The 13,609-nt window shown below is 41.0% G+C and overlaps 1 protein-coding gene across 1 annotated transcript in view; it reads right to left on the bottom strand.

Moving 5' to 3' along the window:
- SON (SON DNA and RNA binding protein) overlaps positions 1-13,609 on the bottom strand; it is a 37,572-nt gene that overhangs the window by 22,834 nt on the left and 1,129 nt on the right. The window contains 3 exon segments of the mRNA XM_072350396.1: positions 119-279; positions 1,691-6,847; positions 6,850-11,262. Coding sequence (XP_072206497.1) covers positions 119-279; positions 1,691-6,847; positions 6,850-11,262 — 9,731 coding nt within the window.

The raw sequence follows: 13,609 nt of genomic DNA, 5'->3' as shown, positions 1-13,609 counted from the left end.
GTGAAAGCTCAAAACATGTGCCAGCTTTCACGTGAGTGAAGAACACAGAATAACAGCTTGCCTAGCAGTCACAAAAACCACTCTGCCTATTTTCAGGTTTAGTACTATTCTCACTTACCTCAGTGAGCTCCTTTAGTGTATCTCTTGACGACTTCTGACTGGCTTTGTCGTCTTTCTTTTGAGATAACATAGGCATCAGGCTTGGTGGTAAAGGAACGCCTGACTTCGCACACATGGCAGCTGCATTAGCTTTGGCTATTTCAAGCAGCTGGGCCTTGTCTGAAAGATGTTAAAGAAAAATCATCAACATTTTTGCCAATTCTTGTTCGAATAATAAATATTCCTATCAAACTAAGCAAAGTATTTAGAAAAAAATTACTCACACTGTGCATTTTATGCTCTGCGAGAATAACTGAAACCTCAGTTCATCACTCAAGAGCTACACATTATATTTAAGCAAGTTTACTGTAATTTGGACACATAGTAGAGTTTTTCCACAGCTTTTAACCATATTTATTTGATTATCTAAAAGCTAAAGAATGTCAGCCATCTTTCACAGTACTCCAAGAGTTTTCTGTTTCTTCAAAAATAAAGCCATGACACTAAAGCTGTATGGTATTATGGAAAATGTAAGAGAAATGACAAAATGATATGCAACACTGATTTTTAACTTCTACTATTTAGATCCTTCCACATATTTCCAAATCCCAAGCTGAAGAACATTTCTGCTTTTGCAGGCTTATGGCTACAAATCTCTGAGAACATTAAATATTTTTACATAGCATGAGAAAAAGAATTGAAACAAATCTTGGTCTAATACTGATTTTCATACTGTAATGTCACCAACATTCAGCACCATGGAATCCAGCAGCCTGAAGCCTCATCTGCAAGTAAATCTCAATCTAAAAACCCTAGTGGATGGCCATAATTGACAGTGAATCTCAACTACACAAACTACACAAACTACACTGCTAAAGAGCTGAGAGTATAATTCAGTACATGAACCTAGCTAGGAATATCTGAAAATTCATTTTTGGTACAAATAATCACAGAAAATGTAATCTCATCTAAAGATTCCAAAGAACAATTAAAAGGAAACAAAAAAAAAAAAAAAAAAATCTTTTTGAAGCCCCCAGGGTGCGGTATAGACCATCTAACCTCCTATCACATACTTGACTAATAGTTCAACAGTGTGCCCCTTAATACTGCAAAGCTTTTGAATAACAAACATGAAAGTGGAAACAAAAAAAAAACGAATAACAGGAAGAAGAGTTACAGTCAATAACAGAACTAAAACTTCTCTAACTGGCACTTACTGTCACATGTTCTTTCACTCTCAGTTAGTTCTCAGGAAAACCAGAAGCTCCCAACTTTCTTACAGACTTCTAGGCTTTTACTAAACAGTTAAAATGAAATGCGTTCCTTAAGATGATAACAGACTACCTCTGCATAAACACATTAAAGCAAAATATATGTCTTTCGCTTTAAATGCATTTTCATCCAAATGGATGGCACAAATACAGCTCCACCATGAAAGTTACCTCACTGAACATCACTGCTTAAAAACAATGCAGCAAATGACTTCAAGAAATTCCTTATGAATGCTACAAAAAATGTTAAAATTCAGACTATGTAAACAAACACAAAATTATCCAGCCACAGATTCAACAGAAATAAAACTTTCACTTACCCAAGTCTGTAAGGCGTTTTGGTGACCTGCTTGAAAATCTTTCTGATGATCTGGACCTACGACGATCAGGTGATCTGCTGTAACCTCTTCTTCTCCCTGAAGACCTTGATCGCCGCAGTCGAATTGGTGATCTACTAGAGCTCCGCCTTCTTCCTCTTGACCTCGATCGCCTCTGACGAAGAGGTGTTCGACTCCTGCTCCGTAATCTCAGTGATATCCTACGATCTCTTGAATCTGATCTTCTTCTTCTTCTATCAGCAGATCTTGATCTATTTCTCTGGGATCTTCTGCGCCGGTCTCTTGATAAAGAACGCCGCCTTCTTGATGCTGACCTTGATCTACTTCTTCTTCTGTGCCTTGAACGTGACAACGAGCTCGATCGAGAACGACGATTAGATTTTGATCTTGATGCTCTTCTACGTGTTGCTGATCTGGAGCGATTCCGTCTAGAGCGAGAGTCTGCATCGTATCTCTGGGATCTGCGCTGAGAAGACCTGGACCGTCTGCTTCTAGATCTCCGCGAAGACTCTTTGTCTGCTGTTTTGTCAACAGATTTTGATCGACTCCTTTGGCGAGCAGCGGACCTGGAACGTCTACGTCTAGATCTCCGTGAAGACTCTTTGTCTGCTGCTTTTTCAACAGATGCTGATCGACTCATTTGTCGAGCAGCAGACCTGGAGCGTCTATGTCTAGACCTCCGTGAAGACTCTTTGTCTGCTGCTTTTTCAACAGACGTGGACCTGGAGCGTCTATGCCTAGACCTCCGTGAAGATTCTTCATCTGCTGTTTTGTCAATAGATGGGGATCGACTCATTTGGCGAGTAGGAGATTTTGAGGGTCTACTTCTAGACCTTTGTGAAGACTCTCTGTCAGACAATTTTTCAGCAGATTCAGATCTAGATTTCTCACATTCAGAAGATTCAGATCGCCTGCTTTCAGTCATAAAAGAGGACTCCTGTCCTTCTGACTTCTCAAGTACGGAAGGTGATCCCTCATGCTTATCTTCAGCAGCCAAAGAAGGCTCCATATCCTCAACTTCTTCACCAGTGGTAGACCTTGATTCACGGTCATCTGATGATGTCGAATCCCTTCGTTCAGCTGTCAAGGCGGGTTCCACATCTTCTCCTTCTTCACCAATAGTAGACCTTGATTCACGTCCATCGGGGGATGTGGAATGTCTATGTTCAGTTGTCAAAGACAGATCCATATCCTCTGCTTCTTCACCAGTGGTAGACCTTGAATCTTGATCATCAGAGGATGTGGAGTCTCTACGTTCAGCTGTCAAGGAGGGTTCCACATCCTCCACATCTTCACCAGTGGTAGACCTCGATTCATGTTCATCTGAAGATGTGGAGTGCCTCCGCTCAGCTGTCAAGGAGGGCTCTTGGTCCTCTGCTTCTTCACCAGTGGTTGACCTTGACTCACGTCCATCAGGAGACACAGAATGTCCACGTTCAGCTGCTAAGGGCTCCAAATCCTCTACTTCTTCACCAGCAGTAGACCTCGAGTCACGTTCATCAGAAGACACAGAATCTCTACGTTCAGCAGCCAAGGAGGTCTCACGGTCCTCTGCTTCTTCACCAATGGAGGACCTTGATTCACGCTCATCAGAGGATGTGGAATCTCTTCGTTTACCTGTCAAGGAGGGTTCCACATCCTCTACTTCTTCCCCAGCAGTTGACCTTGAATCATGCTCATCAGAAGAAATGGAGGATCTACGTTCCATTGTCAAAGGCTGTTCTGAATACTCCGCCTCTTCACCAACGCTAGATCTTGACTCATGCTCATCAGGGGATGTGGAATGCCTATGTTCAGATGTCAAAGAGGGCTCCCGCTCATCTAGTTCTTCATCTATGACAGATTTCTCATCATGTCCCTCAGGAGTAACAGATTGTCCACGTTCAAAATTAACAGAGGACTCTAAACCATCCTCCTCCATGGGAGATTTCACCTCACAGCTCTCATGATATGGGGATACGGAATGCCTACATTCAGATGTCAAAGAAGGCTCTAGATCACCAGTTTCTTCACCTGGAATAGATTTCACACTGTTGCCACCAGGGGACATGGAGCATCCACTTTCAGGCATTAAAGATGTTGCATCATCCACTTTTTCAACAGGGATGGATTTCAAGTCATTGCCATCTGGGGACACGGAGCCTCTATCATTTAATGTTATACGTTCAGAATCACCTATTTGTCCAGAAGTAAGGAATCTTAACTCCTGACTATCAGGGGATGCCGTATGTTCACTTTCAGATGTCGGGGAAAGCTCATGAACATCTCCTTTTTGAATAGTGGGGAATCTTACCTCCTGGCTCTTGAAAGACAAGTAATGGTCATGTTCAGATGTCAAAGAAGAATCCATAACTTCTGTTTTATCGCCATGAGTCGATCTGGATTCATATCCTTCAAAGGACACCGCATGTTCATTCTTATATGTTAGAGAAGGTTCCTCACTCTCTACTTTTTCAGCAGGGCTAGAATGCAGTTCCTGAACTTCAGGAGACATGGTACATTCACCTTCAGACATCAGAGACAACTCCTGTACCGCTGTTTTTCCAACAGCAGCAGAATGCACCTCTTGGTCATCAGCGGACGTTGAACTTTCACTTTCGGATGTTTCAGAAGGTTCCCTTGTTTCCTCTTTTTCAACAGGACTGGATCTCAAATCATGACATTCAGGAGATATGTCATATTCATTTTCAGAGAGAACAGAACATTCCTGCATTTCTGTTTTTTCAACAAGAGGAGATGACAACTCCTGCCCTCTGGGGACCACAACGTATTCTCTACATGATACTGCAGAAGGCTCCTGCACAATTTCAGCAGAAACGGCTGTCATATTCCGGCACTCAGGAGATGCAGCATATTCAGTTTCAGACATCAAAGAATGCATCTGTACCTCTGTTTTTTCAGCATGCATAGTTTGTGATTCCTGGTCTCCAGAGTACACAGCACATTCACTGTCAGGTACTACAGAAGGTTCCTGCATCTCTACCTTCTCAGGAGAGCTAGTTCTCAACTCCTGGTACTTCCAGGATACAGTATATTCATTTTCAGATGTTAGAGCAGGCTCTTGCACTTCAAGATTTGCAGGTGACAATTCCTGGCTCTCGAGAGACACTGAACATCTTTCTTCAGGAATCAGATAAAGTTCCTGTACCTCTGTTTTTTCAGCAGCGGTTGACATCAACTCTGGACCAGGAAGGCCCACTGTGTATTCATTTTCAGGCATTTGTGAAGGATCCTCTACATCAGCTTTCTTAAAAGAACCGAGTGTCAACTCATGATCACCAGAAGAAACAGAATGTCTATTGTCTACTATCAGAGGCTGCTCCTCCTGAACCTGTATTTCTTTACCAGAGGGAGATCTCAATTGATGTTCATCAGGGGATGCAATGCATTTCTGCTCAGAGGGCAAGGATGACTTCTGCACTTCTACATTTTCGGTTTGAGTAGCTCTCACTTCATGACTATCAGGCAATACGAAAAGCCTGCCTTCGGATGTTAGACAAGGCACTGCGGCCTCTAACTTTTCAGCATATGTGCTTACTGATTCCACAGTATCCACACCTTTTGTTTCCTCAGAGTAACCGTATTCTGACTCATGGTCATGATGGCACAAAGAAATTCCACTTTTAGACAAAGCTGATTCTGTAGCCTCTATTTTTCCAGCAGGCAGATGTCTTGATTCATGCATTTCAGAAGTCTCAAAGTAGCCAACTCCAAGTACTTGTGAAGATGCTGAACCATCTAAACCTCTGTCAACAGATGAACCGGACTCATGAGCTTCAGAAGACTTGCAGCTTTGTCCTACAGTAGTTAGAAAAACTTCCTGCATTTTTTCAGAAGATGAAATTGAAATGTGGTCAACTGTGATCTCAACAGGACCACACACAGATGTCAGAGAAGCACTAGGAGCCTTTACTTTTTCAACAGGTGACTCTAAGGACATACCTTCAGACATCAATGGAAGCTCCTTTATTGGTGTACCAAATTTGGATCTCAATTCAGGCCTGTCAGGAGTCCTTAAGCATACACTATCAGAAGCCAGAGAAAGCACCTCCATCTGGCCCTGTGCAACTGGTAAGGAGATTGACTCATGGGCATTAAGGAACTCAGAGCTTGTTACTTCAGGTGCTAAAAAAGGTTTTTGAACTTCTGCTGTTTCACAAGACAGTGACCTTGACTCAGTGCTGTCAGCCAGTTCAGAAGATCCACCTTGAGGCACCTGCAAAAACTCCTGGGGCTCTGCATTTTCAGCAGGGATGTGCCTCAATTCATGACCATCAGAAAGTACACTTCGAGGCATCACTGAAAATTCTTGAATCTCTGTGTTTCCCGAGGATGTGGAGGCTGACTTGTAATCATCAGCAGATATGGAGCATCCACTCTCATTTGTCAAAAGAGGCTGTGGACCCTCTATTTCTTTCAGAGACGTAGATCTTGACTCATCTTGATAGGATGTGGAGAGATTAGATTCTGTTACTGAAGTTGTCTCTGGATCTGTCTTTTCAACAGACAAAGACACTGAACTGGATGCTGAGAATGTATGTTCATTAAGAGATGAAGATTCCAGGGGTACAGTTTTTTCCACTGGCATGGATCCTAAGTCAGAGCCATAAAGAGTGGCTGACCCATTTTCAGAGGTCACAGAACACTGTTCTTGATCATTTGAGGTTTTGGAGCTATCAAGTTCAGGTATTGCTGAAGGCTGTGGACTATCCATTTTTTCAATAGATGACCTTGTCTCAAGACTCTCAACAGTTTGGGAAAGTCCACTTCCAGATGGTGGTGGCAGCTCTGGGCCATTTATTCCTTCAAGAGACAAAGGTACTGACATGGGACCATTAGAGGATTTGGAGGAGCTGATTTCACTTGTGACAGGTTCAGAACCATCTACTTTTTCTTGTTCAGTAGAGTCTGTCTGTTTTCTACTGCTCTTTGCTGAGGCTAACTTACTTGTTCTTTTTTCTACAGATTTTGACCTTGATTTAAGACTGTCAGAGGATTTTGAACGCTTCCGTTTTGATTTCTTTGAAGATTCTTTGCGTTTTTTTTCTACAGACCTAGACCTAGATTTGTAACGCTCAGAAGACTTTGAGCGACGACGCTTAGATTTTCGCGATGACTCTTTCTTTTTTTCTACTGACTGGATCTAGATTTGTAATGGTCAGATGACTTTGAGCGCTGACGTTTTGATTTCCGTGATGACTGCTTTCGATCTCTTTTTTCTACTGATCTGGACCTAGACTTGTAACGATCAGAGGACTTGGAGCGCCGACGTTTAGATCTCCGCAAAGATGCCTTCCGATCCCTCTTCTCTACAGATCTAGACCTAGATTTTGAACGATCAGAGGAACCAGACCCTCTATGTCTAAATCTCCATGAATATTCTTTACCCCCCCTCTTTTCCGATGACCTGGATCTAGACTTAGAATGGTCAGATGACCTGGAACGTCTGCGCCGGGATCTCCAAGAAGACAATCTGCTTCCTCTCTTTTCCACTGATGGCGATTTAGACCTGTAACGGTCAGAAGATCTGGAACGTCTGCGTCCAGACCTTCGGGTCTTTTCCACTGACCTGGACTTAGACCTGTAGCGATCAGATGACCTGGAACGTCTGCGTCCAGACCTTCGGGTCTTTTCCACTGACCTGGACTTAGACCTGTAGCGATCAGATGACCTGGAACGTCTGCGTCCAGACCTTCGGGTCTTTTCCACTGACCTGGACTTAGACCTGTAGCGATCAGATGACCTGGAACGTCCACGCCTGGACCTTCGGGAGGACAGTCTGCTCCCTCTCTTTTCTGCTGATCTGGACTTGGATCTGTAGCGATCAGAAGACCTGGAACGTCTGCGCCTGGACCTTCGGGAAGACAACCTGCTTTCTCTCTTTTCCACAGACCTGGATTTAGACCTGTAGCGGTCAGATGACCTGGAACGTCCACGTCCAGACCTTCTGGTCTTTTCCACTGACCTGGACTTAGACCGGTAGCGGTCAGATGACCTGGAACGTCTGCGTCTGGACCTTCGGGAAGACACTCTCCTCTCTCTCTTCTCCACAGACTGGGATCTAGATCTGGAATGCTTTTTTCTGGAATCTGAATAATTTCTGCTCCTAGATCGTGCTCTCTTTGAGGTCAAACGCCTCGAAGTAGAACGGGACCTTGATTTTTTTTTCCGCTTCCTAGACCTGGACTGGGACTTAGATCGACTCCTTTTTTGTTTCTTTGCATCATGTTTACTTTTTTCACTGCTTCTATGGCTGCTTTTTTCAACAACTTTCTCAAGTCTCATTAAAGTCTCCCTCATTCGTGCTGCCACATCAGGTTGCACATCAGATGTTTCTGAATCTCTTGCCTCAGATGCCTCTTCTGCAGTCACTTCTTTGTCAGCCTCCACTTGTGGAATGGCTTCCAACTGGCTTGCATCTTCCACAAGTACTGGAACCCCTTCTGTAACAACCTCAGATACTGGAGCTGCTTCCAAATCTTTTGTGTCTGCCTCCACCTCAACTGCTTCTGCATCTTTCAGCTCTACAACAGTCTCAGAAATATGAGTTGCCTCCAAACCTTTTGTTTCTGCTACGCAACTTGGAGGAGCTTCAAGGTGTTCTGCATCCCTGGTTATTTCAGACTCAAGGATTTCTGCTGAATCTTTCACATTTGCAGCATGCGAAGAACTAAAAATCGTTTCTGAAGGTACCCCAGATTCTGTTGCAGCCTCCCTTTCACTTAGTGCTATGAAAGGCTCTGATGGTAGTGCTTTCTCCGAATCTTTCTTTTCAGCAACTATCTCAGATTCCAGAGACAGACTGGGAATGCTCGTATCTTCCATTTGTTGACACTGCTCCCCTTCTGAATACTGTACTTTTGCAGCAACTTCACTTCCCAGCACTGTCTCCAAATCTCCTGTGCCCTCCAGTTTTGGAACTGCTTCAGAAGATTTCATTTCAGCAGCAACCCAGATTTCTGCAGCCCCTTCTGTACTTTTCCATTCTGCAATAGGTTTGGCTTCTAAAAGGGTTTGCGCATGTTCTTGTGTTTCAGCATGCAAATATTGTGGAACAGATTCTATATGTTGTTCTGGTACAGTGAATGCTTCTGAAGCATCCTCTAAAACAGTAGTCTCTGCCATCTTTCCATGTTTTGGGGAAGTTTCTACATCTTGGATGTCCATGTGTACTTCAGGTTCTTTGACTGTTTCAGAACCTTTCATTCCTGCTGCTGCAAACTCTTCCATACTTTCCAACCTCACTTCTCCAGGTTCTGATGCTGGCTCCAAATATTTTGTTTTCATCCCTTTCTCAATTACTGAAGCTTCTTTCAAACCTTTTACATCAATCACAGATGAAAACCCTGTTTTTTCTCTGCCTGTTCTCTCTGTTGAAAATATACCAGACGGCAAATTTTCTTTCAAGTTTCTCATTTCCATAGCTGTTTCTTCTGCTCTTGGGAAAGACTCTAACATTGCTTCTGAATTTCCTACTACTTGTTCCCGCAAAAGTCCTGGAGTAGTTTTAGAAAACTCTACTGTTTCAATTTTGTTTGTCTTACTTCCAGTCCCATACTCTGTTGTTGTTCCTAACTCCTCCAAGCATACAGGTTTTGAATTTGTATCTGAAGTTTTCACTGTCACTGTTTGCACAAGTTCTACTGTTTCTCTGCTCCTTACTTTTGCTTTGTTCAGATCTTCCACCTCAGATAACAGTGTTGCTCCCCAGTCTTGCATTTGTGCCCTTGTTTCAGACCCCACAGTCATTTCCAAATTTTTCATCTCTGTTACATGTGAAGTTTCTGAACCTGTTTTGGCACCACTTGCTTCTGACAAGTTGTCTAAACCTCTCACTTCTGCAATGGTGGAACTTCTAGCTACTTCAAAATCCTTTCTCTCCCCTACAAATACAGCTTGTGCAGCTGTTTCCATGTGTGCTGTTTCTCTTTCTGCTGTTGTTTTCAAATGCATCATCTCTGCCTCAGGCACCATAACTGGTTCCATACTGCCACTAGAAAGTTTTTCTGAAGCTTTCCCACTTTCCATTTGCAAAGACAGTGAAGTTGTTCTTTCCATGCCTTCTTTCTGCAAAGACTGGGGAGTTGCTTCCAAACCTCTCAAAACATTACTGTTTTCCAATTGCAGAGCAACTGGAACTGTCTGGGGAACAAGGGTCTGGACAACAGGTTCTGATGTTGTTTGTAAACCTTTTGCCTCTGCAACAACATTCATGTCTGTCAAGCTTTGCTTTTCTTTTAAGAATGTACATTGCAGTAACGCTTCTGAAGCACCCAACGCTCCTGCAAAATCACAAGTTCCTTTCACAACAGTTTCTGAAGTTTTTGGCTCTACCACAGGTTGCAGAACTTCTTCCAAAGGTCTTACATTTTCCATGTGCACAGAGACTCTAACTGGTTCTATATCCTTCACTTCAACAGTCCCTGGTGCCAGGGGTGTTTTGGCACTTACAATCTGCACCTGGGTCACAGCAGTTTCTGCAGGTACTTTAAAAGAAGGGTCCACTTCTTTGTTTTTCACATCTCCCATCATAACTACAGATTCTGATGCTGCCTTCACGACACTTGAACCCTCCATGGAGCTGCATTGTGTCGCTCTTAAATTACAAGATAAAACCGGTAATTCAGCTGCTCCTGGAATTCTCACTTCTCCCGTGGCCATAGACATATCATTTACCTTCACAGTATCCAGATCTGCCTGATTTGCAGGCTTAGGAATTGCCATCACATTGCTTGTCAAACACATGTATCCTGAAGTTGTTCCTAATTCTTTTGAGCCTCCCAGTGCCACAGACTTCAGAGATGTATCTGAATGTGTCAATACCTCCACGGTAGTAGATGCCAAACTTGTATCCATGGTTTTTACTCCTGAAGGTAAAATTAATTTCTGATGTTCAGATTTATTGGCAATTCCAGATGGGATGCTAGTTGAAGCAACACTTCCAGTAACAAAAAAATCACCTTTTTCGCTCACACTGACAGCTACAGGATAAATATTTTCATGAGCCAATTTAATTTGTTCTTCTCTAGTGCAAATTTCAGTTTGAGTCATACTAGCATTTTGTTGAACAGTAAACTGGCTGCCTTCTAAATTAAACTGAGGATCTGTTGCGCATAATGTCCCCTTCTCACTTTCAAGATTTTCCATACATGGCTGAGAATCAGTTCTCAACTGAGAAGCAAGTCCTAAAGCTTGTCTATCAGGCTCCACATTTGCCTGTAAGGACAGTTCTTCTGGCTGTGTATGGACAGCCAGATTTGCATCTCCAAATCCCCCATGCTGCACAGTCAATGTGGAGCTTGATTTCTCTGGAATCAAGTGAGAAGCAGGCTGCAAATCTGCATGTTCTCCAGGACATGCACTCAATTTTGACTCCTTTGGTTGCTTTTTATGCTTTTTCTCTTTCTTCCTTTTCTTCTTCTTTTTCTTCTTCTTCTTGCTTTTGTGCTTTTTGTTTTTCTTTGATTTTTTTCTGGGAATTTCATCTTCACCTTCAGCAGTACAGCTTCTTTTAGTAGACTGAGTGCTATTGCTCACAGTAGTTTTGTCTACATCTAGAAAAAAAATGATATTTTCCCTATGAGTATTATTAAAAGTTATTTTAAACACGCAATCAAACACATGAAAAAGGCACAAAACAATTTAAACTTGACACCCATGCCTTCCTCACTAAACTACCATACACCACCAACAGACATTCCCTCTTCTGCCCTCTTGCACTGTAAAAATAAATAAATCTCCTTTCAAAAAGTTTTCAACTCTTCAAAAAATTAACCAGTTCTTCCTGATAACACAGTTCCACTGGGAACATGACTCATTCCAACAAGTAGTTTGATGCATCTTAACCTATATACAGCACATCAATACAATCTCCCAGGAGGTAGAAGACGTTTTTAAACTACATCAAGCTAGAGATGAAAATAAAAAGAACTCTAATTTTCCATACAAATTATTTAAGTGGTGGCATGCTTAGTGCAGAAAATGCGGCCTGCCAAGTACCTCCTAGTCTGCTTTACAAAGTCTTACTCTCACAACTTCTGAGTGAGTTCAGTACTATAAGCATATTTACTAATTAAGTACCTCACTAATCAACAGAGTTCTTTAAATATCTTTGACAAAACAGCATCTACTTCCTCAATTCTCGATAGGCTTTAAAATACTGTGAAGAAGATGCCTAGACCTGACTGCAGCAGCTATGTTAGGTTCTTACTCTTCTCTCATTTTCACGAGAAAGATACTTCTTTAATTGGTAAACTGCCATAGTCTTTGTTATGCATTAGCTATATGTTCAAGTCTACTTGTATATCATCTTAAATAATTATATTTTAATAGGAAGTGCAGAAATGAGCTTTCCAATTCAAATCTATGATTAGAATGGCTACTCTTTTCAAGTAAGTAATACAAAACATTCAAAAATTGTTGGCAACTGCACTTAACCAATATGACTAAGATCCATAAATACATCTTAGGTAGCTTTAAACAACCATACCTTTAAATAAAATATATATATACTTTTTTTTTTTTTTAATTTATTTAATATTTCCAAAAACATTGCTGAGAATGCACTTGAAGATTATAACAACACAGCTAAACAAACTTTTCTGCACAGCACTTTTAGATAATTCCTGCTGACTAAAAGCAACATTAACTGCAGGAACCTTAGATTATCAACTTCAAGATTAATACAGCTCATTTATTTAATACCATGTTAGCTTGCCTCACTCTTCTACAGCAAAACAACAAAACCTTAGATTAAGTTTATGAACTTCAAGATTAACACATCTCACTTATTTAATACCATGTTAGCTTACCTCACGTTTCTACAGCAGAACAACACAAATAAAACAGGTACCAACCTAAGTGCTACCTGTATAATACAGCTCTGTAAGAATATTAAAAATGTTCCAGGTAGACAAACCACTGTACATATAAGGAAAGAAGTAATGTCAAAATGTTGTAAATAACATTTTTGAAAATAACATTTTCTGTCACTTTTTTCTGTGCTGCCACTTACAAAATCAGTCTGGAACTATACTTACCAAGTACCCCCTATGATTTAAATTTAAAAAAAAAAAAAACCACCAAAAAACAGAAACAAAACAAAAAAAAAAAAAAAAAGCAAAACAAAAAACCAAAAACAAACAACCACCCACCCCCAAGTACAATAATTACACCTTTCTTGTGTCTGTCTTGATTTGTAAATTATAAGAGACCAAACTCAGAAGGGATACTCAAATGCAACTTTTCTGAATAATAAATCCAGTAACTTACTGATGTACAAAACTGCTTCTTAACTTTTTCTTTACATTTGGAATACTGCAATTAGAGTACCTACCGCTTAAAGGTAAGTGCCTTATTCAGTTTAAAACAAGCATCTTACTCTGACAGAACATTTAATCAATCATATACTTCTGAATTCTAACACATCACTTTCAGAAATAAACCCACATACTGATCTAAAATGACACAACAAACAGTCCTTCTGTCCACATCAATACAATCTTTCTTAGTAAGGACTACATATCAAGACCACAAGGCAGCTATATTAAAAATAGAGCATAAAACACAGTATACCAAAAAATAGGTTTTTCTCTATACATTTTTTCCTTGGCAGTATCACTATTTTGTTGCTACTGTAATGGGCAAAAAAGAGAAATAACATTTTTATACTAGATAATGCTTTCATAATTTTCTTTTTAATTTTTCATCTCTCTGCTTAGTTATGGTTGTAAATCACAGCAGACAAAAAAAATACTTAACAAACATTACAATAAACACACAACTTGCTAGATGAAGCTTGGTGAGAGAAGCAGTATTGAAAAGTACTTTTTTGTCTCTGTAAAAATGACTTAAGAACTACGACAATTTTTGTAACAAGAACGTATTTGCCAAATGTGTTTT

The sequence above is a fragment of the Excalfactoria chinensis genome, chromosome 1 (genome assembly GCF_039878825.1).
Source record: "Excalfactoria chinensis isolate bCotChi1 chromosome 1, bCotChi1.hap2, whole genome shotgun sequence".
Lineage (NCBI taxonomy): Eukaryota > Metazoa > Chordata > Aves > Galliformes > Phasianidae > Excalfactoria > Excalfactoria chinensis.
This window is presented reverse-complemented; position numbering and strand designations above follow the sequence as displayed.